This window comes from Nerophis ophidion, linkage group LG18 (assembly GCF_033978795.1).
Source record: "Nerophis ophidion isolate RoL-2023_Sa linkage group LG18, RoL_Noph_v1.0, whole genome shotgun sequence".
In the NCBI taxonomy this organism is placed as follows: domain Eukaryota; kingdom Metazoa; phylum Chordata; class Actinopteri; order Syngnathiformes; family Syngnathidae; genus Nerophis; species Nerophis ophidion.
Genome location: NC_084628.1, coordinates 30,577,627 through 30,605,549, shown reverse-complemented (window position 1 = coordinate 30,605,549; position 27,923 = coordinate 30,577,627). Strand labels below are relative to the sequence as shown.

The window sequence follows — 27,923 nt, the reverse complement described above, 5'->3', positions numbered from 1 at the left end:
CTTGGGTAAAAGCTATTTTTTAGTCTAGTGTATGAGTGCGTGCCTGACAGAGAACATGACTGAAGTGCACGAGTGCAGTGCCTGAGTGCGTGCATGACAGAGACCATAACTGCAGTACATGAGTGCGAGTATGGGAGTCTGATTTTGACTCTGACCTCATAGCCTCGGGGCCTTCCAGGACCAGGATGCGGTGGCGTCCACGTGACCTTTATTTGTGAAGAGGAAATGGTGGAGGCCTTGACGTCTGATGGCGCCTCCCTGGGTTCTGTGCACACGCAGTGTGAGGTAGTGTGTGCGTGTGCGTGTGTGTGTGTCACCTCACCGCCCTCTGCAGAGTGAATGATGACCACCTGGCTGAAAGGACCGTCCCCCTTGTTGTTGTACACGCCCACTTTCACCTGGAAGGCGGTGAGAGGCGGGAAGGTCTCATCTCGGTACTTGTAGGAGGCGGAGTCTGCACACGTCACCATTTTCTCCTTCCACCCTCTGCTGCCGTTAGCGCGGAAGGCCACGATGTACCCGAAACCTTCACCGTTCTGGAACTCTTCTGACACAGGCTGGAAGGTCCAAAACATATAATAAATACATACTTATACATATAAACACACATATATGTCGTAACACACATTATATATGTATGTATATATATATATATATATATATATATATATATATATATATATATACATATATATATATATATATATATATATATATATATATATATATATATATATATATATATATATATATACTTCACCGTTCTGGAACTCTTCTGACACGGGCTGGAAGGTCCAAAACATATAATAAATACATACTTATAGATATAAACACACATATATGTCGTAACACACATTATATGTGTATGTATATATATATATATATATATATATATATATATATATGGGAGAGTGACTGTGCGTAACACGAGGGTCCCTGGTTCAATCCCCACCTAGTACCAACCTCGTCACGTCCGTTGTGTCCTGAGCAAGACACTTCACCCTTGCTCCTGATGGGTGCTGGTTAGCGCCTTGCATGGCAGCTCCCTCCATCAGTGTGTGAATGTGTGTGTGAATGGGTAAATGTGGAAGTAGTGTCAAAGCGCTTTGAGTACCTTGAAGGTAGAAAAGCGCTATACAAGTACAACCCATTTATTTATCATTTATATATACTTCACCGTTCTGGAACTCTTCTGACACGGGCTGGAAGGTCCAAAACATATAATAAATACATACTCATACATATAAACACACATATATGTCATAAGACACATTATATGTGTATGTGTATATATATATATATATATATATATATATATATATACTTCACGTTCTGGAACTCTTCTGACACGGGCTGGAAGGTCCAAAACATATAACAAATACATACTTATAGATATAAACACACATATATGTCGTAACACACATTATATGTGTATGTATGTATGTATATATATATATATATATATATATATATATATATATATATATATATATATATATATATATATATATATATATATATATACACATATACAGTTGTGGTCAAAAGATGACATACAGTTGTAAAGAACATAATATCATGGCTGTCTTGAGTTTCCAATCATTTCTACAACTCTTATTTTTTTGTGATAGAGTGATTGGAGCACATACTTGTTGGTCACAAAAAACATTCATGAAGTTTGGTTCTTTTATGAATTCATTATAGGTCTTCCTTCAGTCGATGGCAGCAAAGTTCCATCATTTAAACATTGATTCATCAATTCTGCTGGAACTGAACTCACAAGTGCTGCATGAATTAAATGCCTTGCTCAACGGCACTGTTAGATTGTGTTGGTGACGAACCCCAAGATGCAGAGAAGGCGGCAGGCATTGCGCAGAAAAACATGATTTAATCTTTAGAAATGAAAAAACAAAAACCAGGAACTAGGAACAGCCAAACTGGAAAAACGGGAAACAGGATCCAGCAAACAGGAACTAGCAACAAAAAGACAGCACGCTGCAAACAGCTACAGGTTCTATGACAAGCATTACCGACAATAATCCAGCATCTGACTGGAGGACAAAACAGGTTCAAATAGCACCTGGCTGATTGACACCAGGTGTGGCCAGGTGCCAATCAGCCGCAACTAAGGGGAAACAGCGCTCAGGGAGAAAAACAGGAAATAACCAATCTAAAAGCGATTACAGGAAACAAAGACACAGAGGAAAAACTAAAACCTAACGAAACTATCAGGGACGAACCTGACAGGCACTAATGTCTTTTCTGACTGGTAATTGTGTGGGGAATGGCAGCTTTCAATATTCTTTAATATTTTAAATAAATGATAAATAGATAGAAAACATATAAGAGGAGCAGTGAGTGTCAGGGTTGGGTGGCATGTTACTGCGTGGTCGTTCTGCCCGGGAAACTCCGGAAGAAGCGTGCAGGTAGGATATGATGTATTCCTCATAAATCATACAAAATACAAAAAGACAGGAAACAAAGAAAGAGACACTGAGGCACAAACTTAGCACAGGAATCAGGAATCCAGAAACATAGAAACAGGAATTGACCAAGGTAACTGTTGCATACTGCAAATAAGGAAGCCAGGCCGAGCGTGACAAAGAAACGGGAAAAGTAGCTCTCTGATTAATGCCCGGTAGCAGGTGAGCATCCCGGACACTAATCAGAGGCAGGTGATACTAATTTGCACACATGGTAACTAAAACAAACCCAGGGGTGCTGACAACAGAACTGAGGTAGTGGAACAGAACACAACTAAACAAAATCTGATCCAGGAAATGGATCATGACAGTGTGGTGAAATTATTCTCTGTATTTTACCCATCCCCTTTTACCACCCCCTGGGAGGTGAGGGGAGCAGTGAGCAGCAGCAGCGGCCGCACTCAGGAATCATTTTGGTGATTTAACCTCCAATTCCAGCCGTTGATGCTGAGTGCCAGGCAAGGAGGTAATGGGTTCCATTTTCAAAGTCTTTGGTATGACCCGGCCGGGGTTTGAACTCACGACCTACCGATCTCAGGACGGATACTCTAACCCAGTGGTTCTTAACCTGGGTTCGATCAAACCCTAGGGGTTCGGTGAGCCGGCCTCAGGGGTTCGGCAGAGGTCAAAACACACCCGACTCATCGTGTAAATACAAACTTCTCCCTGTCGGCGTATTACGGAAACGGCAACAGCAGACTGATTTGCAGGTGTAAAATTTGTTGTGAGTTTATGCACTGTGTTCGGTTTTGTTGTTTGAACACGGTGATGTTCATGCATGGTTCATTTTGTGCACCAGTAAAAAAAACATGGTAACACTTTAGTATGGTAAACATAGTCACCGTTAATTAGTTGCTTAATAACATGCAAATTAGTAACATATTGGCTCTTAACTAATCATTATTAAGTACTTATTAATGCCTTATTCGGCATGGCCTTATTATAACCCTAACCCTTTAACCCTGACACTAACCCTAACCAAATAACTCTAAAATAAGTCTTTATTACTTATAATGTGTTCCTCATTCTAAAGTGTTACCAAAAACATCTAACTTTGTCTTGAATTTAAAAAGAAAACATTTTATTTTTCACTAAAGAAGGGTTCGGTGAATGCGCTTATGAAACTGGTGGGGTTCGATACCTCCAACAAGGTTAGGAACCACTGCTCTAACCACACACACGCACGCACACACGCACGCACGCACGCACGCACGCACGCACGCACGCACGCACGCACGCACACACACACACACACACACACACACACACACACACACACACACACACACACACACACACACACACACACACACACACACACACACATAAATATATATAAACAGTGGTACATATTTGCCCTATATACATAGGGGCAAATATGTAGTAAAATATGTTGTAAATATATGATAAAATATGTATTAAATATGTAATAAAATATGTTGTAATTATATGGGAAATGTATGATAAAATATGTAGTCATTGTATGGTAAATATATAATAAAATATGTAGTAAAATATGTTTCAACTATATGGTAATAAATGATATAATATGTATTAAATATGTAGTAAAATATGTTGTAATTATATGGTAAATATATGATAAAATATGTATTAAATATGTAGTAATTTTATGGTAAATATATAATAACAAATGTATTACATATGTAGTAATTGTATGGTAAATATATATTATAAAATATGTATTAAATATGTAGTAATTTTATGGTAAATATATAATAAAATATGTTGTAACATATGTTGTTATTATATGGTAATACATGATATATGTATTAAATATGTAGTAAAATATGTTGTAATTATATGGTAAATATATGATAAAATATGTATTAAATATGTAGTAATTTTATGGTAAATATATAATAAAATATGTGTTACATATGTAGTAATTTTATGGTAAATATATAATAAAATATGTGTTACATATGTAGTAATTTTATGGTAAATATATAATAAAATATGTATTAAATCTGTAGTAATTTTATGGTAAATATATAATAAAATATGTATTAAATATATAGCAATTTTATGGTAAATGTATAATAAAATTTAGAATAAATATGTAGTAATTTTATGGTAAATATATAATAAAATATAAAATAAATATGTAGTAATTTTATGGTAAATATATAATAAATTATGTATTAAACATGTAGTAATTTTATTATAAATATATAATAGAAAATGTATTAAATATTAAGTAATTTTATGGTAAATATGTGATAAATATTAAGTAATTTTATGGTAAATATATGATGATATTTAAGATGAATATGTAGTAATTCTATGGTAAATATACAACGAAATATGTATTAAATATGTAGTAATTTTATGGTAAATATATTATTATTTATGTATCAAATATGTTGTAAAATATCTGGTACATCTATTATAGAATATGTAGTACAATGTAGTGGGTGTGTGGACAAATATGTTTTCTTCAACAATGTGGTTTGTAGAAAATGCTGCAAGCAACAATCAATAAATGGCAAGTTGAACTTTGACTTCCTTCCAGCAAAATGTTTCTGTGACAAATCAAGCAGAATATTTCTGTCCTGTTTTACAGCGAAACATTGATTTGTTTGCACATGTACTGAAACGCCTGTAGGAGTCAATCAATTTGAAATATTATCTGTGTGTTCTTACTGGATGTCACATAGTAGACTTAGAAGACATTTTAAATGCTGTTTTACAACAGAAGTACAGTAGGTGTGATGAAGGACCCCAACATGCTGAGATGGCAGGCCTGATACAGGAAGTCATGATTTTTAATGTTCAAAAAATGCAGGAAAAACACAAACCAGGAGATAGGAAACAGGATACCAGTAAAACAGGTGAACTGGAAACAGCGAACAGGAAACGAGAAAACTGGAGACAGCAACCAGCCTACAGGTAACAGCTTACGGTTCCCCAGCCCTGACTGGAGGGCGAGGCAGGTATAAATAGCAGCCGACTGATTGACACCAGGTGTGGCCAGGTGCCAATCAGCCGCAGGTGAGGGAAAACAGCACTCAGCGAGACAAGCAAGAAACTGACCAAAAATAGGAGCGCTGACAGGAAATTAAACACAAAAAGGACAAACCAAAACATTACCAAATTGTCAGTGAGAAGCCTGACGGAGAAGGCTTGTCACTGCTTTACACCACTGCAGTCCCCATTGGACTTATGGCTTAGATGTAGCTGCTCGGCCATGAAAAATCAATCCATGAAGCTCCCTGCGTACTGTACGTGCGCCACTTGGAAGGTCACATGAAGTTTGGAGCTCTGTAGCAACTGACTGTGCAGAAAGTCTTTGCACTATGCTGACCTCTCTGTCAGTTTATGTTGCCTACCGCTTGGTGGCTGAATTGCTGTTGTTCCCAAACTCTTCACTTTTCTTATAATAAAGTTTACTCTGGAATATTTAGGAGCGAGGAAATTTCACGACTGTTGCAGAGGTGGCATCCTATGACAGTTCCACGCTGTAAATCACTGAGAGCGGCACATTCTTTCACAAATGTTTGGAAAAATAGTCTCCATTCCTAAGTGCTTGATTTTATACACCTGATAAGGACACCTGATTTTCATCATTTGGATGGGTGGCCATATATATATATATATATATATATATATAGCCCTGCGATGAGGTGGCGACTTGTCCAGGGTGTACCCCGCCTTCCGCCCGATTGAAGCTGAGATAGGCGCCAGCGCCCCCCGCGACCCCGAAAGGGAATAAGCGGTAGGAAATGGATGGATGGATGGATATATATATAGATTAATCAATCAATGTTTATGTATATATAGCCCTAAATCACAAGTGCCTCAAAGGGCTGCACAAACCACAACGACAAGCTCGGTAGGGCGCACATAAGGGCAAGGAAAAACTCACCCCAGTGGGACGTCGACCATGATGACTATGAGAAACCTTCGAGAGGACCACATATGTGGCCAACCCTAAAGGTCAACATGATATTTAATTATTGTCATGGAAAGCAGAGCTGAGAACTTGAGATATTGTTCCAGATGAAGTAAAACTTCAATGAGAGTACTACATGTACAGTATGTACTGTACAGAGTGTACCGTCACCTAGTAGTGTTTGGTTGCTGAAAAAACACTGAGCTCCACTTCTGCTTCTATGGTTATCATCACACATTTTTCTCTCTTGCCTCAATGCTTTGCCAGCTTGAGTTTGTTGTCGCTGGCGGTGGTGTGGAAGTGTGCTGCACCAGACTGACTGATACTTGGTGTGAGCAGCTGGCAGGGAGCAGCACTAAGAAGGTGACGACAGGTTTCCTGGAAATAAATCCGGACGGCAGCTGATCGATGGAGGCGGGTCTTAAAAGTGGAGTCACGCTTGGTTCCTCTTTCTGCAATCAAGTGCTGACTCATCATGGCGGCCATTAAAGCCCAATGAATAATTAAAGAGCAACGAGCTGCTTTTCTGTCCATTAGCCGTGAAACAAGTGGTCCCAAATGTTGGTTTAGAGGAGAGCGATCACGCAAAGCAACTTTTATTACGTCTTGCCTGCTGCTCTCAACACAACAACAACATGGCCGTGTTCCAAACAGGAATGACAACATCGATGTCAAAGTAATGTGTTCACTATTCATTCTTTGACATTTGTGACCTTGGAAGGAGACTCACCTCCCAGGAGATGACCAACTCGTGCCTGCGACCACTGCCACCGCTCACCTTAGCGGGCGCCACAGACGGCACTGAAGACAAACAAAATGGACTAAATCATCTCATCATATTTCACTTAATTGTCCTTTGTTTTTCATTTTAACACCAACAGTGTTTTTACCTGGTCAGCATCGCTAAAGTAGCAGTCGAAAATGTACCAATTTTATTTTGGTATGAAACTTATTACTTTCATTTAGATTTTCCCAAAAAAGTATCGGATTGACTTGTATGTTACTTCAAAGTAATACTTTATTATTTCAAATTAATACTTTATTACTTCAAAGTAATACTATAATTTTTCAAAGTAATATTTTATTACTTTAAAGTAAGACTGTAATACTTCAAAGTAATTTATAACTTGAAAGTAATACTTTATCACTTCATTTAATACTTCAAAGTAATACTTTATTACTTCAAAGTAATACTTTATCACTTCAAAGTAATATTTTATACTCCAAAGTTATACTACTTTTACTTGAAAGTAATACTTTATTACTTCAAAGTAATACTTCAAAAATACTTTATTACTTCAAAGTAATACTTTATTACTTCAAAGTAATACTTTATTACTTTAAAGTAATACTTTAATACTTTAAAGTAATGTTATTTCTTCAAAGTAATACTTTATTACTTCAAAGTAATACATTATTACTTCAAAATAATACTTTATTACTTCAAAGTAATACTTTATTACTTCAAATTAATACTTTCAAAGTAATACGTTATTACTTCAAAGTAATAATACTTCAAAGTAATACTTTATTACTTCAGAGTAATACTTTATTACTTCAAAGTTTATTACTTCAAAGTAATAATGTAATACTTCAAAGTAATAGTTTAACATTTCATGGTAATACTTTAAACACTTCAAATTAATAATTCATTACTTCAAAGTAATACTTTGACACTTCAAAGTAATATTTTACCACTTCAAAGTAATACTTAAATCATTGAGAATGAAACACGCTTGCTGAGTCGTCATTGATGCTGCATATAATTAGCATAAGTAGCATTAGCTCTGAGTTACCTACTTCTTTACATATAATTAGTATAAGTAGTATTAGCTCTGCTTTTTTAAATATCATTAGCATAAGTAGCTTTTAGCACTGAGTTACATGTTTGTTTATATATCATTAGCATAAGTAGCATTAGCTCTGAATGACCTGCTTCTTTAGTGCGGACCCCTCTCGAAGGTGGACTGGGGTCTCCAGTTCCGATTGCGTTACTGGCCACCACTCGGAACTGGTATTCCACCCAAGGGTTGAGCTGCACCGCCATGGCTGCCTCCAGGTCTCCAGTCACAGACTCTGGGTCTGCAAAAACAACAAGAACACAGTCACAAACTCAGGGTCTGAAAACACAACAACAACAAAGTTACATACACCAGGTCTGCAAACACAACAACAACAACACAATCGCGGACTCTGGGTCTGCAAACAGAACAACAACACCGTCACAGACTCTGGGTCTGCAAACACAACAAAAACACAGTCACAGACTCTGGGTCTGCAAACACAACAACAACACAGTCACAGACTCTGGGTCTGCAAACACAACAACAACACAGTCACGGACGCGGGGGCTCTGCAAACACAACAACAAAGTCACAGACTGGGTGGTCAAACACAACAACAACACAGTCACAAATTCAGAGTCTGCAAACACAACAACAACACAGTCACAAATTCAGGGTCTGCAAACACAACAACAACAACACATATCCATACTCCGGGTCTGCAAACACAACAACAACACAGTCACAGACTCTGGGTCTGCAAACACAACAACAACACAGTCACATACTCTGGGTCTATAAACACAAAAACAACACAGTCACAGACTCTGGGTCTGCAAACAGAACAACAAAGTCACAGACTCTGGGTCTGCAAAAACAACAACACGGTCACACTCTGAGTCTGCAAACACAACAACAACACAGTCACAGACTCTGGGTCTGCAAACACAACAACAACACAGTCACAGACTCTGCATCAGCAAACATAACAATAACACAGTCACAGACTCTGGGTCTGCAAACACAACAACAACACAGTTATGGACTCTGCTTCTGCAAACACAACAATAACACAGTCACAGACTCTGGGTCTGTAAACACAACAACAACACGGTCACATACTATGGGTCTGCAAACACAATAACAACACAGACAAGACTCTGGGTCTGCAAAAGGAACAACAAAGTCACAGACTCTGGTTCTGCAAACACAACAACAACACAGTCATAGACTCTAGGTGGGCAAACACAACAACAACACAGTCACAGACTGGGTCTGCAAACACAACAACAACAACACAGTCACACACTCTGGGTCTGCAAACACAACAACAACAAAGTCACAGATTCTGGGTCCGCAAACACAACAACAACACAGTCACAGATTCTGGGTCCGTAAACACAACAACAACACAGTCACAGACTCTGGGTCTGCCAACAGAACAACAAAGTCACAGACTCTGCGTCCGTAAACACAACAACAACACGGTCACATACTATGGGTCTACAAACACAATAACAACACAGACAAGACTCTGGGTCTGCAAAAAGAACAACAAAGTCACAGACTTTGGTTCTGCAAACACAACAACAACACAGTCATAGACTCTAGGTGGGCAAACACAACAACAACACAGTCACAGACTTTGGGTCTGCAAACACAACAACAACAACACAGTCACACACTCTGGGTCTGCAAACAGAAAAACAACACAGTCACACACTCTGGGTCTGCAAACACAACAACAACAACAAAGTCACAGATTCTGGGTCCGCAAACACAACAACAACACAGTCACAGATTCTGGGTCCGTAAACACAACAACAACACAGTCACAGACTCTAGGTGGGCAAACACAACAACAACACAGTCACAGAATCTGGGTTTGCAAAAACACAACAACAACACAGTCACAGATTCGGGGTCTGCAAGCACAACGACAACAGAGGCACAGACTCTGGGTCCGCAAACACAACAACAACACAGTCCCAGACTCTGGGTCTGCAAACACAACAACAACACAGTCACAGACTCTGGGTCTGTAAACACAACAACAACACAGTCACAGACTCTGGGTCTGTAAACACAACAACAACACAGTCCCAGACTCTGGGTCTGTAAACACAACAACAACACAGTCAAATACTCTGGGTCTGTAAACACAACAACAACACAGTCCAAGACTCTGGGTCTGCAAACACAACAATAACACAGTCACAGACTCTGGGTCTGTAAACACAACAACAACAACACAGTCACAGACTCTGGGTCTGTAAACACAACAACAACACAGTCCCAGACTCTAGGTCTTTAAACACAACAACAACACAGTCCCAGACTCTGGGTCCGCAAACATAACAATAACACAGTCACAGACTCTGGGTCTGCAAACACAACAATAACACAGTCACAGACTCTGCGTCTGCAAACACAACAATAACACAGTCACTTACTCTGGGAATGCAAACACAACAACACAGTCCCAGACTCTGGGTCTGCAAACACAACAACAACACAGTCACAGACTCTGCGTCTGCAAACACAACAACAACACAGTCACACTCTGGGTCTGCAAACGCAACAACAACACAATCACAGACTCTGCGTCTGCAAACACAACAACAACACAGTCACAGACTCTGGGTCTGCAAACACAACAACAACACAGTCACAGACTCTGGGTCTGCAAACACAACAACAACACAGTCACAGACTCTGCATCAGCAAACATAACAATAACACAGTCACAGACTCTGGGTCTGCAAACACAACAACACAGTTACGGACTCTGCTTCTGCAAACACAACAATAACACAGTCACAGACTCTGGGTCTGTAAACACAACAACAACACGGTCACATACTATGGGTCTGCAAACACAATAACAACACAGACAAGACTCTGGGTCTGCAAAAGGAACAACAAAGTCACAGACTCTGGTTCTGCAAACACAACAACAACACAGTCATAGACTCTAGGTGGGCAAACACAACAACAACACAGTCACAGACTGGGTCTGCAAACACAACAACAACAACACAGTCACACACTCTGGGTCTGCAAACACAACAACAACAAAGTCACAGATTCTGGGTCCGCAAACACAACAACAACACAGTCACAGATTCTGGGTCCGTAAACACAACAACAACACAGTCACAGACTCTGGGTCTGCCAACAGAACAACAAAGTCACAGACTCTGCGTCTGTAAACACAACAACACGGTCACATACTATGGGTCTGCAAACACAATAACAACACAGACAAGACTCTGGGTCTGCAAAAAGAACAACAAAGTCACAGACTCTGGTTCTGCAAACACAACAACAACACAGTCATAGACTCTAGGTGGGCAAACACAACAACAACACAGTCACAGACTTTGGGTCTGCAAACACAACAACAACAACACAGTCACACACTCTGGGTCTGCAAACACAACAACAACAAAGTCACAGATTCTGGGTCCGCAAACACAACAACAATACAGTCACAGATTCTGGGTCCGTAAACACAACAACAACACAGTCACAGACTCTGGGTCTGCCAACAGAACAACAAAGTCACAGACTCTGCTTCTGCAAACACAACAACAACACAGTCACAGACTCTAGGTGGGCAAACACAACAACAACACAGTCACAGAATCTGGGTTTGCAAAAACACAACAACAACACAGTCACGGATTCGGGGTCTGCAAGCACAACGACAACAGAGGCACAGACTCTGGGTCCGCAAACACAACAACAACACAGTCCCAGACTCTGGGTCTGCAAACACAACAACAACACAGTCACAGACTCTGGGTCTGTAAACACAACAACAACACAGTCACAGACTCTGGGTCTGTAAACACAACAACAACACAGTCCCAGACTCTGGGTCTGTAAACACAACAACAACACAGTCAAATACTCTGGGTCTGTAAACACAACAACAACACAGTCACAGACTCTGGGTCTGTAAACACAACAACAACAACACAGTCACAGACTCTGGGTCTGTAAACACAACAACAACACAGTCCCAGACTCTAGGTCTTTAAACACAACAACAACACAGTCCCAGACTCTGGGTCCGCAAACATAACAATAACACAGTCACAGACTCTGGGTCTGCAAACACAACAATAACACAGTCACAGACTCTGCGTCTGCAAACACAACAATAACACAGTCACTTACTCTGGGAATGCAAACACAACAACACAGTCCCAGACTCTGGGTCTGCAAACACAACAACAACACAGTCACAGACTCTGCGTCTGCAAACACAACAACAACACAGTCACAGACTGGGTCTGCAAACGCAACAACAACACAATCACAGACTCTGCGTCTGCAAACACAACAACAACACAGTCACAGACTCTGGGCCTGCAAACACAACAACAACACTGTCACAGACTCTGGGTCTGCAAAGACAACAACAACACAGTTACATTCTACGGGTCTGCAAACACAACAACAACACAGTCACAGACTCTGGGTCTGCAAACACAACAACAACACAGTCACAGACTCTGGGTCTGCAAACACAACAACACAGTCACAGACTCTGGGTCTGCAAACACAACAACAACACAGTCACAGACTCTGGGTCTGCAAACACAACAACACAGTCACAGACTCTGGGTCTGCAAACACAACAACAACACAGTCACAGACTCTGGGTCTGCAAACACAACAACAACACAGTCACAGACTCTGGGTCTGCAAACACAACAACAACACAGTCACAGACTCTGGGTCTGCAAACACAACAACAACACAGTCACAGACTCTGGGTCTGCAAACACAACAACAACACAGTCACAGACTCTGCATCAGCAAACATAACAATAACACAGTCACAGACTCTGGGTCTGCAAACACAACAACAACACATTTACGGACTCTGCTTCTGCAAACACAACAATAACACAGTCACAGACTCTGGGTCTGTAAACACAACAACAACACGGTCACATACTATGGGTCTGCAAACACAATAACAACACAGACAGGACTCTGGGTCTGCAAAAGGAACAACAAAGTCACAGACTCTGGTTCTGCAAACACAACAACAACACAGTCATAGACTCTAGGTGGGCAAACACAACAACAACACAGTCACAGACTGGGTCTGCAAACACAACAACAACACAGTCACAGACTCTGGGTCTGCCAACAGAACAACAAAGTCACAGACTCTGCGTCTGTAAACACAACAACAACACGGTCACATACTATGGGTCTGCAAACACAATAACAACACAGACAAGACTCTGGGTCTGCAAAAAGAACAACAAAGTCACAGACTCTGGTTCTGCAAACACACAACAACAAAGTCACAGATTCTGGGTCCGCAAACACAACAACAACACAGTCACAGATTCTGGGTCCGTAAACACAACAACAACACAGTCACAGACTCTGGGTCTGCCAACAGAACAACAAAGTCACAGACTCTGCGTCTGTAAACACAACAACAACACGGTCACATACTATGGGTCTGCAAACACAATAACAACACAGACAAGACTCTGGGTCTGCAAAAAGAACAACAAAGTCACAGACTCTGGTTCTGCAAACACAACAACAACACAGTCATAGACTCTAGGTGGGCAAACACAACAACAACACAGTCACAGACTTTGGGTGTGCAAACACAACAACAACAACACAGTCACACACTCTGGGTCTGCAAACAGAAAAACAACACAGTCACACACTCTGGGTCTGCAAACACAACAACAACAAAGTCACAGATTCTGGGTCCGCAAACACAACAACAACACAGTCACAGATTCTGGGTCCGTAAACACAACAACAACACAGTCACAGACTCTGGGTCTGCCAACAGAACAACAAAGTCACAGACTCTGCTTCTGCAAACACAACAACAACACAGTCACAGACTCTAGGTGGGCAAACACAACAACAACACAGTCACAGAATCTGGGTTTGCAAAAACACAACAACAACACAGTCACAGATTCGGGGTCTGCAAGCACAACGACAACAGAGGCACAGACTCTGGGTCCGCAAACACAACAACAACACAGTCCCAGACTCTGGGTCTGCAAACACAACAACAACACAGTCACAGACTCTGGGTCTGTAAACACAACAACAACACAGTCACAGACTCTGGGTCTGTAAACACAACAACAACACAGTCCCAGACTCTGGGTCTGTAAACACAACAACAACACAGTCACAGACTCTGGGTCTGTAAACACAACAACAACAACACAGTCACAGACTCTGGGTCTGTAAACACAACAACAACACAGTCCCAGACTCTAGGTCTTTAAACACAACAACAACACAGTCCCAGACTCTGGGTCCGCAAACATAACAATAACACAGTCACAGACTCTGGGTCTGCAAACACAACAATAACACAGTCACAGACTCTGCGTCTGCAAACACAACAATAACACAGTCACTTACTCTGGGAATGCAAACACAACAACAACAAAGTCACAGATTCTGGGTCCGCAAACACAACAACAACACAGTCACAGATTCTGGGTCCGTAAACACAACAACAACACAGTCACAGACTCTGGGTCTGCCAAAAGAACAACAAAGTCACAGACTCTGCGTCTGTAAACACAACAACAACACGGTCACATACTATGGGTCTGCAAACACAATAACAACACAGACAAGACTCTGGGTCTGCAAAAAGAACAACAAAGTCACAGACTCTGGTTCTGCAAACACAACAACAACACAGTCATAGACTCTAGGTGGGCAAACACAACAACAACACAGTCACAGACTTTGGGTCTGCAAACACAACAACAACAACACAGTCACACACTCTGGGTCTGCAAACAGAAAAACAACACAGTCACACACTCTGGGTCTGCAAACACAACAACAACAAAGTCACAGATTCTGGGTCCGCAAACACAACAACAACACAGTCACAGATTCTGAGTCCGTAAACACAACAACAACACAGTCACAGACTCTGGGTCTGCCAACAGAACAACAAAGTCACAGACTCTGCTTCTGCAAACACAACAACAACACAGTCACAGACTCTAGGTGGGCAAACACAACAACAACACAGTCACAGAATCTGGGTTTGCAAAAACACAACAACAACACAGTCACAGATTCGGGGTCTGCAAGCACAACGACAACAGAGGCACAGACTCTGGGTCCGCAAACACAACAACAACACAGTCCCAGACTCTGGGTCTGCAAACACAACAACAACACAGTCACAGACTCTGGGTCTGTAAACACAACAACAACACAGTCACAGACTCTGGGTCTGTAAACGCAACAACAACACAGTCCCAGACTCTGGGTCTGTAAACACAACAACAACACAGTCAAATACTCTGGGTCTGTAAACACAACAACAACACAGTCACAGACTCTGGGTCTGTAAACACAACAACAACAACACAGTCACAGACTCTGGGTCTGTAAACACAACAACAACACAGTCCCAGACTCTAGGTCTTTAAACACAACAACAACACAGTCCCAGACTCTGGGTCCGCAAAAATAACAATAACACAGTCACAGACTCTGGGTCTGCAAACACAACAATAACACAGTCACAGACTCTGCGTCTGCAAACACAACAATAACACAGTCACTTACTCTGGGAATGCAAACACAACAACAACAAAGTCACAGATTCTGGGTCCGCAAACACAACAACAACACAGTCACAGATTCTGGGTCCGTAAACACAACAACAACACAGTCACAGACTCTGGGTCTGCCAAAAGAACAACAAAGTCACAGACTCTGCGTCTGTAAACACAACAACAACACAGTCACAGACTCTGGGTCTGCCAAAAGAACAACAAAGTCACAGACTCTGCGTCTGTAAACACAACAACAACACGGTCACATACTATGGGTCTGCAAACACAATAACAACACAGACAAGACTCTGGGTCTGCAAAAAGAACAACAAAGTCACAGACTCTGGTTCTGCAAACACAACAACAACACAGTCATAGACTCTAGGTGGGCAAACACAACAACAACACAGTCACAGACTTTGGGTCTGCAAACACAACAACAACAACACAGTCACACACTCTGGGTCTGCAAACAGAAAAACAACACAGTCACACACTCTGGGTCTGCAAACACAACAACAACAAAGTCACAGATTCTGGGTCCGCAAACACAACAACAACACAGTCACAGATTCTGAGTCCGTAAACACAACAACAACACAGTCACAGACTCTGGGTCTGCCAACAGAACAACAAAGTCACAGACTCTGCTTCTGCAAACACAACAACAACACAGTCACAGACTCTAGGTGGGCAAACACAACAACAACACAGTCACAGAATCTGGGTTTGCAAAAACACAACAACAACACAGTCACAGATTCGGGGTCTGCAAGCACAACGACAACAGAGGCACAGACTCTGGGTCCGCAAACACAACAACAACACAGTCCCAGACTCTGGGTCTGCAAACACAACAACAACACAGTCACAGACTCTGGGTCTGTAAACACAACAACAACACAGTCAGAGACTCTGGGTCTGTAAACACAACAACAACACAGTCCCAGACTCTGGGTCTGTAAACACAACAACAACACAGTCAAATACTCTGGGTCTGTAAACACAACAACAACACAGTCACAGACTCTGGGTCTGTAAACACAACAACAACAACACAGTCACAGACTCTGGGTCTGTAAACACAACAACAACACAGTCCCAGACTCTAGGTCTTTAAACACAACAACAACACAGTCCCAGACTCTGGGTCCGCAAAGATAACAATAACACAGTCACAGACTCTGGGTCTGCAAACACAACAATAACACAGTCACTTACTCTGGGAATGCAAACACAATAACACAGTCCCAGACTCTGGGTCTGCAAACACAACAACAACACAGTCACAGACTCTGCGTCTGCAAACACAACAACAACACAGTCACAGACTGGGTCTGCAAACGCAACAACAACACAATCACAGACTCTGCGTCTGCAAACACAACAACAACACAGTCACAGACTCTGGGCCTGCAAACACAACAACAACACTGTCACAGACTCTGGGTCTGCAAAGACAACAACAACACAGTTACATTCTACGGGTCTGCAAACACAACAACAACACAGTCACAGACTCTGGGTCTGCAAACACAACAACAACACAGTCACAGACTCTGGGTCTGCAAACACAACAACACAGTCACAGACTCTGGGTCTGCAAACACAACAACAACACAGTCACAGACTCTGGGTCTGCAAACACAACAACACAGTCACAGACTCTGGGTCTGCAAACACAACAACAACAACACAGTCACACACTCTGGGTCTGCAAACACAACAACAACAAAGTCACAGATTCTGGGTCCGCAAACACAACAACAACACAGTCACAGACTCTGGGTCTGCAAACACAACAACAACACAGTCACAGACTCTGGGTCTGCAAACACAACAACAACACAGTCACAGACTCTGGGTCTGCAAACACAACAACAACACAGTCACAGACTCTGGGTCTGCAAACACAACAACACAGTCACAGACTCTGGGTCTGCAAACACAACAACAACACAGTCACAGACTCTGGGTCTGCAAACACAACAACACAGTCACAGACTCTGGGTCTGCAAACACAACAACAACACAGTCACAGACTCTGGGTCTGCAAACACAACAACAACACAGTCACAGACTCTGGGTCTGCAAACACAACAACAACACAGTCACAGACTCTGGGTCTGCAAACACAACAACAACACAGTCACAGACTCTGGGTCTGCAAACACAACAACAACACAGTCACAGACTCTGGGTCTGCAAACACAACAACAACACAGTCACAGACTCTGGGTCTGCAAACGCAACAACAACACAGTCACAGACTCTGGGTTTGCAAACACAACAACAACACAGTCACAGACTCTGAGTCTGCAAACACAACAACTATGTCAACACTTTTCAGCGGATTAGAAAATGTCCAACACCAACCCCCATCATCTAGGACAATTGTGCTAGTATCAATATTTTCTTAAATTTCCAGTTTTCTCCACATTTCCAGGAAATTCTCATTCACGTGAATGGATGTATTCATCGTTTTAAAATGCCTGAAATTCTCAACATTTTGCACCATTAAAGGCCTACTGAAACCCACTACTACCCACCACGCAGTCTGATAGTTTATGTATCAATGATGAAATATTAACATTGCAACACATGCCAATATGGCCTTTTTGTTTACTTAATTACAATTTTAAATTTCCCGGGAGTTTCGTCTTGGAAACGTTGTGTAATGATGACGTGTACGCAAGACGTCACGCGTTTTTAGGAAGTATGAGCGCTGCGCACACACACAGCTAAATGTCATCTGCTTTAACGGCATAATTATACAGTTCTTTGGACATATGTGTTGCAGAATCTTTTGCAATTTCTTCAATTAATATTGGAGAAGTCACAGTAGAAAGATGGAGTCTGGAAGCTTTAGCCTTTAGCCACACAAACACACGGTGATTCCTTGTTTAAAATTCCTGGAGGTGAAACTTTCCTATGGATCAGAGCGCGGTCAAGCCAACATGGATCCCTACCACATGTCAACCACCAGGTTTCGGTGAGAAAATTGTGGTTAAAAAGTCAGTTCTTACCGGAGAAAAGCTGAGCTTGTGCCGTCCATAGCTGCCATCGACTCCCCTGAGACACTGCGCGTCAAGACACCCGTGGACACACCCTTCCGGCTATCAGGTACTATTTAACTCACTAAAACACTAGCAACACAATAGAAAGATAAGGGATTTCCCAGAATTATCCTAGTAAATGTCTCTAAAAACATCTGAATCCGTCCCATTGCAATTGCGTTTTTTTTTTTTTCTAGTCCGTTGCTTTCAATATCCTCAAACACGAATCTTTCATCCTCGCTCAAATTGATGGGGAAATTGTCGTTTTCTCCGTCCGAATAGCACTTTTTGTTGGAGGCTCCCATTAAAAACAATGTGAAAATGTGAGGAGCCATCAAACGTGTGATGTCATCGTCTGCGACTTCCGGTAGAGGCAGGGCTTTTCTCTTAGCACCGAAAGTTGCGAACTTTATTGTGGATGTTCTCTACTAAATCCTTTCAGCAAAAATATGGCAATATCGCGAAATGATCAAGTATGAGACATAGAATGGACCTGCTATCCCCGTTTAAATAAGAAAATCTCATTTCAGTAGGCCTTTAATAAACCCCATTCTGACCTTTCCACCATCCACACACACTAATTTTCCCATACAGCGAATGCAAAACTTGTTTTCCCTTCCCCCAAATTCCCAGTTTACCTGGAATTTTCTCCCTATTGACAATGAATGGTAAATATACAAAGTGTTGCATATCCCACTTTTCTCCTCCCATTTGAAGCGTTCCAAAATCCACACACTCCACTCACCTTGGACAATCAAGTATTTCAGTTCCACTCCCGCGTATCGGCAAATTGTAGTGATTGTTTTGATATTCCATGGTCTTGAGGTCTTTCAGAGAGCTCAGCGACTATAAACAAACGACGGGCCTGAGGGCGGACTAATGTGTGTTTGAGCGCATCGGTTAATCCATAAATGTTCTTTCTTGCAGCAAAGTGCAGCGAGTGATTTTGAGTGTGACATGAAGAATGAGGACTTCTAAAGAATAATACTTTCTTCCATGATGTTGTCAAACTGGACCTTTTGAGTGTAATTGTGTAGAGGAAAATAGTGCTTAGCACAGCAATTTCCTGGAGTGAGGAAAATATCTTAGTGAGATAAAAACAACCATGTCACCAGTCTGATTACCCGTCTGGACGTTGTGCCAGCCCATAGAGAAGGGGCTGCGGGCCTGCAGCTGGTAGGTGCTGATGGGACTGTGGTTGTCCAGACCACGGCTCCAGGACAGGCTGGCACTGGTGGCACCGATCTCCTCCACGATGGCCACTCCAGGAGGGCCGGGAGGACCTGAGAGGGCGAGAAGGGGAGGTCACACTTCTAGAATGTTCTTGACGGTGCAAGTATTGTGCTAATGAAAACACACTGTGTCAAAGTGTGCTTTAAGATGTACTGTGTGACTTTTCCCAAGTATAATCCTGCAGCAACTTTTTAAATAAATTTCTAACACACAGAGAACAATATCAGTCAAAAACTCCTGCATTCTGAGATGTAAGGAACACATCATCAGTCAGCATATATATATATATATATATATACTGTATATATACATTTTTAAACATATACATGTACATATACACACATACATATATGTACATACATACATACATGTATGTATACATTTATATATAAAAATATACATGCAGTATATTTGTACATATAGATATATATACAGTATACTTAAACATATATGTATATGTATACGTATACATATATTTATGTATATATACATATATATATATATATATATATGTACACATATTTCTCTCTTTATATATATGTATATATATATACATACATATACATACATGTATATGTATATATATATATGCATTTTTATTTGTAATTAAGCTTTTTTGCACACACACACACGCACGCACGCACGCACGCACGCACGCACACACACACACACACACACACACACACACACACACACACACACACACACACACACACACACACACACACACACACACACACACACACAATCACAAAATGTTTAATTTAATTTGTAACTGTGTTTTAATCCATCCATCCGTCCAACCATTTTTCTACCGCATATAAATAAATGTTTAATGTGTAATTATTTATACTAGGACTGTGAATATTTGGGCAGCACACATTTGGATTCGATTCTCTGGGCTGACCATTTGATTCAGAATCGATTCTCGATTGAAAATCAAAACTTTTCAATAACATCGGGTGCCATTTCTATGATGAACTACATCAAATATACGAACTCAGTGGCCTAGTGGTCAGAGTGTCCGCCCTGAGATCGGTAGGTTGTGAGTTCAAACCCCGACCGAGTCATACCAAAGACTATAAAAATGGAACCCATTGCCTCCCTGTTTGGCACTCAGCATCAAGGGTTGGAATTGGGGGTTAAATCACTATAAATGATTCCCGGGTGCGGCCACCGCTGCTGCCCACTGCTCCCCTCACTTCCCAGGGGGTGATCAAGGGGATGGGTCAAATGCAGAGGACACATTTCCCCACACCTAGTGTGTGTGTGACAATCATTGGTACTTTAACTTTAACTTAATTTAAATACAAATAAGAAGTAGAAGTACTGTCACAGCGCGGGCTCGAACTCGCTGGCAGCGCAACAAGACATGCCCCTGCTTGCACTGGTCGTGTCACGGCCAGGCTGTGGGCGATCGGGAATCTGCACACCTGGAACTGAAGAGGGCGAGCAGTATAAAGGACCAGAGGACCCAAGGATCCTGGTGGGAACTTAGTTCTCCATTATATACCGTAAGCCAAAACAAGCTTTATGCTTTCTCCGTGTTTCTTCCCCGTGCTTGATTTTGATTTGTCCCCTGTCTTCTCCCTTGTGCCAGCAGTGTTTTCCTTCCATTGCCGTTGTTTCGAGCTGTGTGTCTCGCTCCCTTGGATTGTCTAGGTTGATGTCCTCAAATTTCTGTGACCATGTCTGTTGACATTTTGTGTTGGTTGGAGTTTTTTATTTTTTTGCACAATGACTAGGGAAGGTTGTTCGCCTTAGGTCGTAAAAGAAATGCTGCACATGGTCCACGTGGGAGGCATGATAACATCACGTCCACAGCCTGATTAGTCCGGCAGCATCAGCAAATCGCTAATCGACCATGGTCTGCAAGCCTGATGGAGAATTTCCTCCATCTGGATGTTCCTGTGTGAGGCTGCACCTTCACGTCTGGACCATGCAGGTGCACACAAGAACATGGACGCTTTCCAACTCACACATTAGCAGCAGTAGTAGTAGTAGTAGTACGGGATGGAGAAAATTCAAGTCAGCACGTAAGATTAGAGTGTGGAAGGTGTGAATGTTTGATCAACAAACATCTGCTCTTGTTGTAAAAAATGCTCCTCAGTAGACTGACTCGAATATGTTTCCTGCACAGCAAGAATATTTAGTAGCAACATGGACTTGACTTAGTTCCAATAAAAGTCAACATATGTTCAGTCTGAGCAGGAGCAGCTGTGGTGTGTCACCTCCACACAGTCCCCTCATGAGGTTACAATTGACGAAGGTCATAGTCAACGTGTGGCTGATATGGAGTCAGTCCTTAGGACCGTCACAACCAGCACTGATGCCAGGAAGTACCTGGGTACCACATGCAGTACTTAATACAATAACATGTACACAACATGCAGTACTATGTACTCCAACATCTACACCACATGTAGTACTATGTACATGTAGTACTATGTACTCTGACATCTACACCACATGTAGTACTATGTACATGTAGTACTATGTATTCTGACATATACACCACATGTAGTACTATGTACATGTAGTACTATGTACTCTGGCATCTACACCACATGTAGTACTATGTACATGTAGTACTATGTACTCTAACATCTACACCACATGTAGTACTATGTACATGTAGTACTATGTACTCTAACATCTACACCACATGTAGTACTATGCACATGTAGTACTATGTATTCTGACATATACACCACGTGTAGTACTATGTACATGTAGTACTATGTACTCTAACATCTACACAACATGTAGTACTATGTACATGTAGTACTATGTATCCTGACATATACACCACATGTAGTACTATGTACATGTAGTACTATGTACTCTGACATCTACACCACATGTAGTACTATGTACACTGACATTTACACCACATTTAGTACTATGTACTCTGACATCTACACCACATGTGGTACTGTGTACATGTAGTACTATGTACTCTGACATTTACACCACATGTAGTACTATGTACATGTAGTACTATGTACTCTGACATTTACACCACATGTAGTACTATGTACATGTAGTACTATGTACTCTAACATCCACACCACATGTAGTACTGTGTACATGTGTACAATGTTGTAATCTTTTTAGGGGGGGCACACAATGTCGTCTTCTTTCTGGGGGGCACACAATGTTGTCTTCTTTCTGGGGGGGAACACAATGTTGTCTTCTTTCGGGGGGCGCACAATGTTGTAATCTTTCTAGGGGGGGCACACAATGTCTTCTTTCAAGGGTTGACACAATGTCGTCTTCTTTCTGGGGGGGCACATAATGTTGTCTTCTTTCTAGGGGGTCACACAATGTCTTCTTTCTGGGGGGACACACAATGTCGTCCTCTTTCTGGGGGGAGGGGGGTCACACAATGTTGTCTTCTTTCTAGGGGGGCACACAATGTCTTCTTTCTAGGGGGGGGTCACCCAATGTTGTCTTCTTTCTGGGGTTGGAACACAATGTTGTCTTTTTTCTAGGGGGGCACACAATGTTGTAATCTTTCGGGGGGAGGAGGGGGGCACACAATGGTATCTTCTTTTAAGGGTTGACACAATGTCGTCTTCTTTCTGGGGGCAGGCACACAATGTTGTCTTCTTTCTAGGGGGTCACACAATGTCTTCTTTCTGGGGGGTCACACAATTTCGTAATCTTTCTAGGCGGGGGCACAATGTTGTAATCTTTCTAAGCGGGGTGAACAATGTTGTGTTCTTTCTAGGGGGGCACACAATGTCTTCTTTCTGGGGGGGGGACACAATGTCGTCCTCTTTCTGGGGGGAGGGGGGTCACACAATGTTGTCTTCTTTCTAGGGGGGCACACAATGTCTTCTTTGTGGGGGGCACATAATGTTGTCTTCTTTCTAGGGGGTCACACAATGTCTTCTTTCTGGGGGGGACACACAATGTCGTCCTCTTTCTGGGGGGAGGGGGGTCACACAATGTTGTCTTCTTTCTAGGGGGGCACACAATGTCTTCTTTCTGGGGAGGGGGTCACACAATGTTGTTTTCTTTCTAGCGGGTCACACAATGTCTTCTTTCTGGGGGGGCACACATTGTTGTATTCTTTCTAGGGGGAGCACACAATGTCATCTTCTTTCTGGAGGAGTGCACAATGTTGTATTCTTTCTGGGGGGGGGGCACAGACACAATGTTGTCTTCTTTCTAGGGAGTGGACACAATGTTGTCCCCTTTCTGGGGGGTGGGGGGGTGACGTAATGTTGTCTTCTTTCTGGGAGGAGGGGGCGCACAATGTTAAATTATTTCTAGGGGCTGCAAACAATGTTATATTCTTTCTAGGGGGGGGTCACACAATGTCGTAATCTTTGTAGGCGGGGGACACAATGTTGTAATCTTTCTAAGCGGGGGGCACAATGTTGTGTTCTTTCTAGGGGGGCACACAATGTTGTCTTTTTTTTAGAAGGGCCACAGAATGTTGTCTTCTTTCGGGGGGGGGGCACATACACAACGTTGTATTCTTTCTGGGGGGGAGGGGGTCATAATGTTGTCTTCTTTCTAGAGGGGAGAGGTCACACAATGTTGTCCTCTTCCTAGGGGGGAACACAATGTTGTATTCTTTCTAGAGGGTGAGGGGTGTACACAATGTCTTTGTCTTTCTAGGGGGGGTGTAACATGAAATAATTGACAAGCACTCGGCGAATAAATGAGAAAGTGTTAAGAATAAAGTAGTAATAATGTAGTAATGTTATTACAATGCTACAGTATGATAATAATAACATTTTTAATTTTTACTGAGGAAAAATCGTAAAATTCCGATATTTCATTTTTGAAGTCGGTTTTAATCCGACTTTATTCTGGTAAAAAAAAGTACTATTCATAATATATCGTGTGTTGACCTCGAACCAGAAGCTCCGCCTCCGCAGCCACGGTGTCAGCACTGGTGTGAGCCTTGCAGGCGTACTTCCCAGCATGCATCAGCAGAATACTCCTGATCATCAGATCCACCGTGGAGGTGTGCTGCATGACGCCAGGGAAGCACAAGTCACAAATGATGACACATTTTAATTAAAAAAAAATATATACATATATACGTATTTTTATTTTTATTTATTTTGTATGTAAATATGTAATGTATATACATACATAAATATACATAAATTATACAATACATGAATTCTAATGGTATGATACCATCTGAAACAGTAGGATACATGAATGTAGACATGATGTATGATATCATATGATACGGTGTGATACAAGGCTATTGATGTGATGCGATACAAATGAGAGCTGAGATGATGTGTAAGCAAAAGAACAAAGCAGTACTTACCTTGGCTCTGACAGTCTGGATGTACTCAAAGTGTCCTCCTCCCTGCTGGAAGGTGATTGGCTGCTGGTTGAATGTCCACAGGAAGGTGACGTCCATGGAGCTGTCGTGTGAGACCTTGCAGCTCAGCACCACGCTCTCTCCCACCGTCACCTCCACGCTGCTGGGACTCAGATCCACACGCATGGCCTCTGTGAGCACAAAGCTGCTGAACTGTCACCTCAGGATAACTCACGCCTACGTCGCCCCCACGCCTACGCCGCCGACTGTGATTGTGACCGTGATGGTGACGTGATTGTGACATGATTGTGATATGACCGTGATATGACTGTGACTGTGATGGTGACATGATTGTAACGTGACTGTGATGTGATGGTGATTTGATGGTGACGTGATTGTGACATGATTGTGATATGACCGTGATATGACTGTGACTGTGATGGTGACATGATTGTAACGTGACTGTGATGTGATGGTGACGTGATTGTGACATGATTGTGATATGACCGTGATATGACTGTGACTGTGATGGTGACATGATTGTGATGTGATTGTGGCATGACCGTAATTGGGAGTGAAATGGTGACGTGATTGTGACATGATTGTAATGTGACTGTGACGTGATGGTGACATGATTGTGATGTGATTGTGGCATGACCGTAATTGTGAGTGAAATGTTGACGTGATTGTGACATGATTGTAACGTGACTTTGATTGCGGCATGACCGTGATGGTGGCGTGATTGTGACATGGTGGTGATGTGATGGTGACGTGATGGTGACATGATTGTGATGTGATTGTGACATGACCGTGATTGTGAGTGTAATGGTGACGTGACTGTGACATGATTGTAACGTGACTTTGATTGCGGCATGACCGTGATGGTGACGTGCCCATGATTTTGATTGTGACGTGAATTTGATTGTGGCATGACTTTGATTGTGAACGTAATGGTGACGTGATTGTGACATGATTGTAACTTGATTTTGATTATGGCGTGACCGTGATTGTAACGTGACTGTGATTGTGACGTGAATGTGACATGAGTGTGACGTGATTGTGATGTGATTGTGACGTGATTGTGACGTAATGGTGACGTGATGGTGACGTGATTGTGATGTGATGGTGATGTGATTGTGACATGATTGTAACTTGATTTTGATTATGGCGTGACCGTGATTGTAACGTGACTGTGATTGTAACGTGAATGTGACATGAGTGTGACGTGATTGTGACATGACTGTGATTGTGATGTGATTGTGACGTGATTGTAACGCGACTGTGATTGTGACGTGATTGTGACGTAATGGTGACGTGATGGTGACGTGATTGTGATGTGATGGTGATGTGATTGTAACGCGACTGTGATTGTGAGGTGATTGTGACGTAATGGTGACGTGATTGTAACGTGACTGTGATTGTAACGTGAATGTGACATGAGTGTGACGTGATTGTGACATGACTGTGATTGTGATGTGATTGTGACGTGATTGTAACGCGACTGTGATTGTGACGTGATTGTGACGTAATGGTGACGTGATGGTGACGTGATTGTGATGTGATGGTGATGTGATTGTAACGCGACTGTGATTGTGAGGTGATTGTGACGTAATGGTGACGTGATTGTAACGTGACTGTGATTGTAACGTGAATGTGACATGAGTGTGACGTGATTGTGACATGACTGTGATTGTGATGTGATTGTGACGTGATTGTAACGCGACTGTGATTGTGACGTGATTGTGACGTAATGGTGACGTGATGGTGACGTGATTGTGATGTGATGGTGATGTGATTGTAACGCGACTGTGATTGTGAGGTGATTGTGACGTAATGGTGACGTGACGGTGACGTGATTGTAACGTGACTTTCATTATGGCGTGACCGTGATGGTGACGTGCCCATGATTGTGATTGTGACGTGGTTGTGATGTGACTTTGATTGAGGCCTGACCGTGATTGTGAACGTAATGGTGACGTGATTGTGACACAATTGTAACGTGATTTTGATTGTGGCGTGACCGTGAAACTTGACTGTTACGCAATAACGACGTCATCACTCACCTTTGACCCACAAGACGGCCGACATCTCCGCCCAGCCCAGCTGATTCTCCGCCCGGCACACATACTCCCCTTCATCCGCCTGGCTGGCGTTGAGGATCTTCAAAGTGTTGTTCCTCAGCAGCAGGAACCTGCAGAATGTAAATTTTACTATCATAATGTGTACTTTTACTAAAACGACATGTACTTTTACTACACTATTATGTATTGTTCCATGTATTGTGCAGGAGAACAACGTGTACTTTTACTGCGATAATGTGTACTTTTACTACACAAACATGTATTGTTCCTCTGCAGCAGGAAACCTGCAGAATGTGTACTTTTACTAAAAAATGTGTACTTTTACTTAACGATGTGCACTTTTAAGACAACAATGCACTTTTATTGTGATAATGTGTGCTTTTACTACATGTACTTTTACTACACAGACATGCACCTTCAATACCACTACATGTACTTTTACAACCACAACATGTACTTTTACTACACAA

At 41.9% G+C, this 27,923-nt stretch overlaps 1 protein-coding gene across 1 annotated transcript in view; it reads right to left on the bottom strand.

The window, feature by feature from the left end:
• The window catches only part of LOC133537107 (contactin-5-like), a 125,080-nt gene that overhangs the window by 9,001 nt on the left and 88,156 nt on the right, over positions 1 to 27,923 (bottom strand). Inside the window, exons 13-20 of the mRNA XM_061877972.1 lie at positions 27,436 to 27,563; positions 25,376 to 25,563; positions 24,942 to 25,062; positions 19,965 to 20,123; positions 8,329 to 8,478; positions 7,127 to 7,197; positions 323 to 557; positions 156 to 265 (exon numbers count right to left, since the gene is read on the bottom strand). Of these exons, the coding sequence (XP_061733956.1) occupies positions 156 to 265; positions 323 to 557; positions 7,127 to 7,197; positions 8,329 to 8,478; positions 19,965 to 20,123; positions 24,942 to 25,062; positions 25,376 to 25,563; positions 27,436 to 27,563 (1,162 nt within the window). The remainder of the gene's footprint in view (positions 1 to 155; positions 266 to 322; positions 558 to 7,126; positions 7,198 to 8,328; positions 8,479 to 19,964; positions 20,124 to 24,941; positions 25,063 to 25,375; positions 25,564 to 27,435; positions 27,564 to 27,923) is intronic.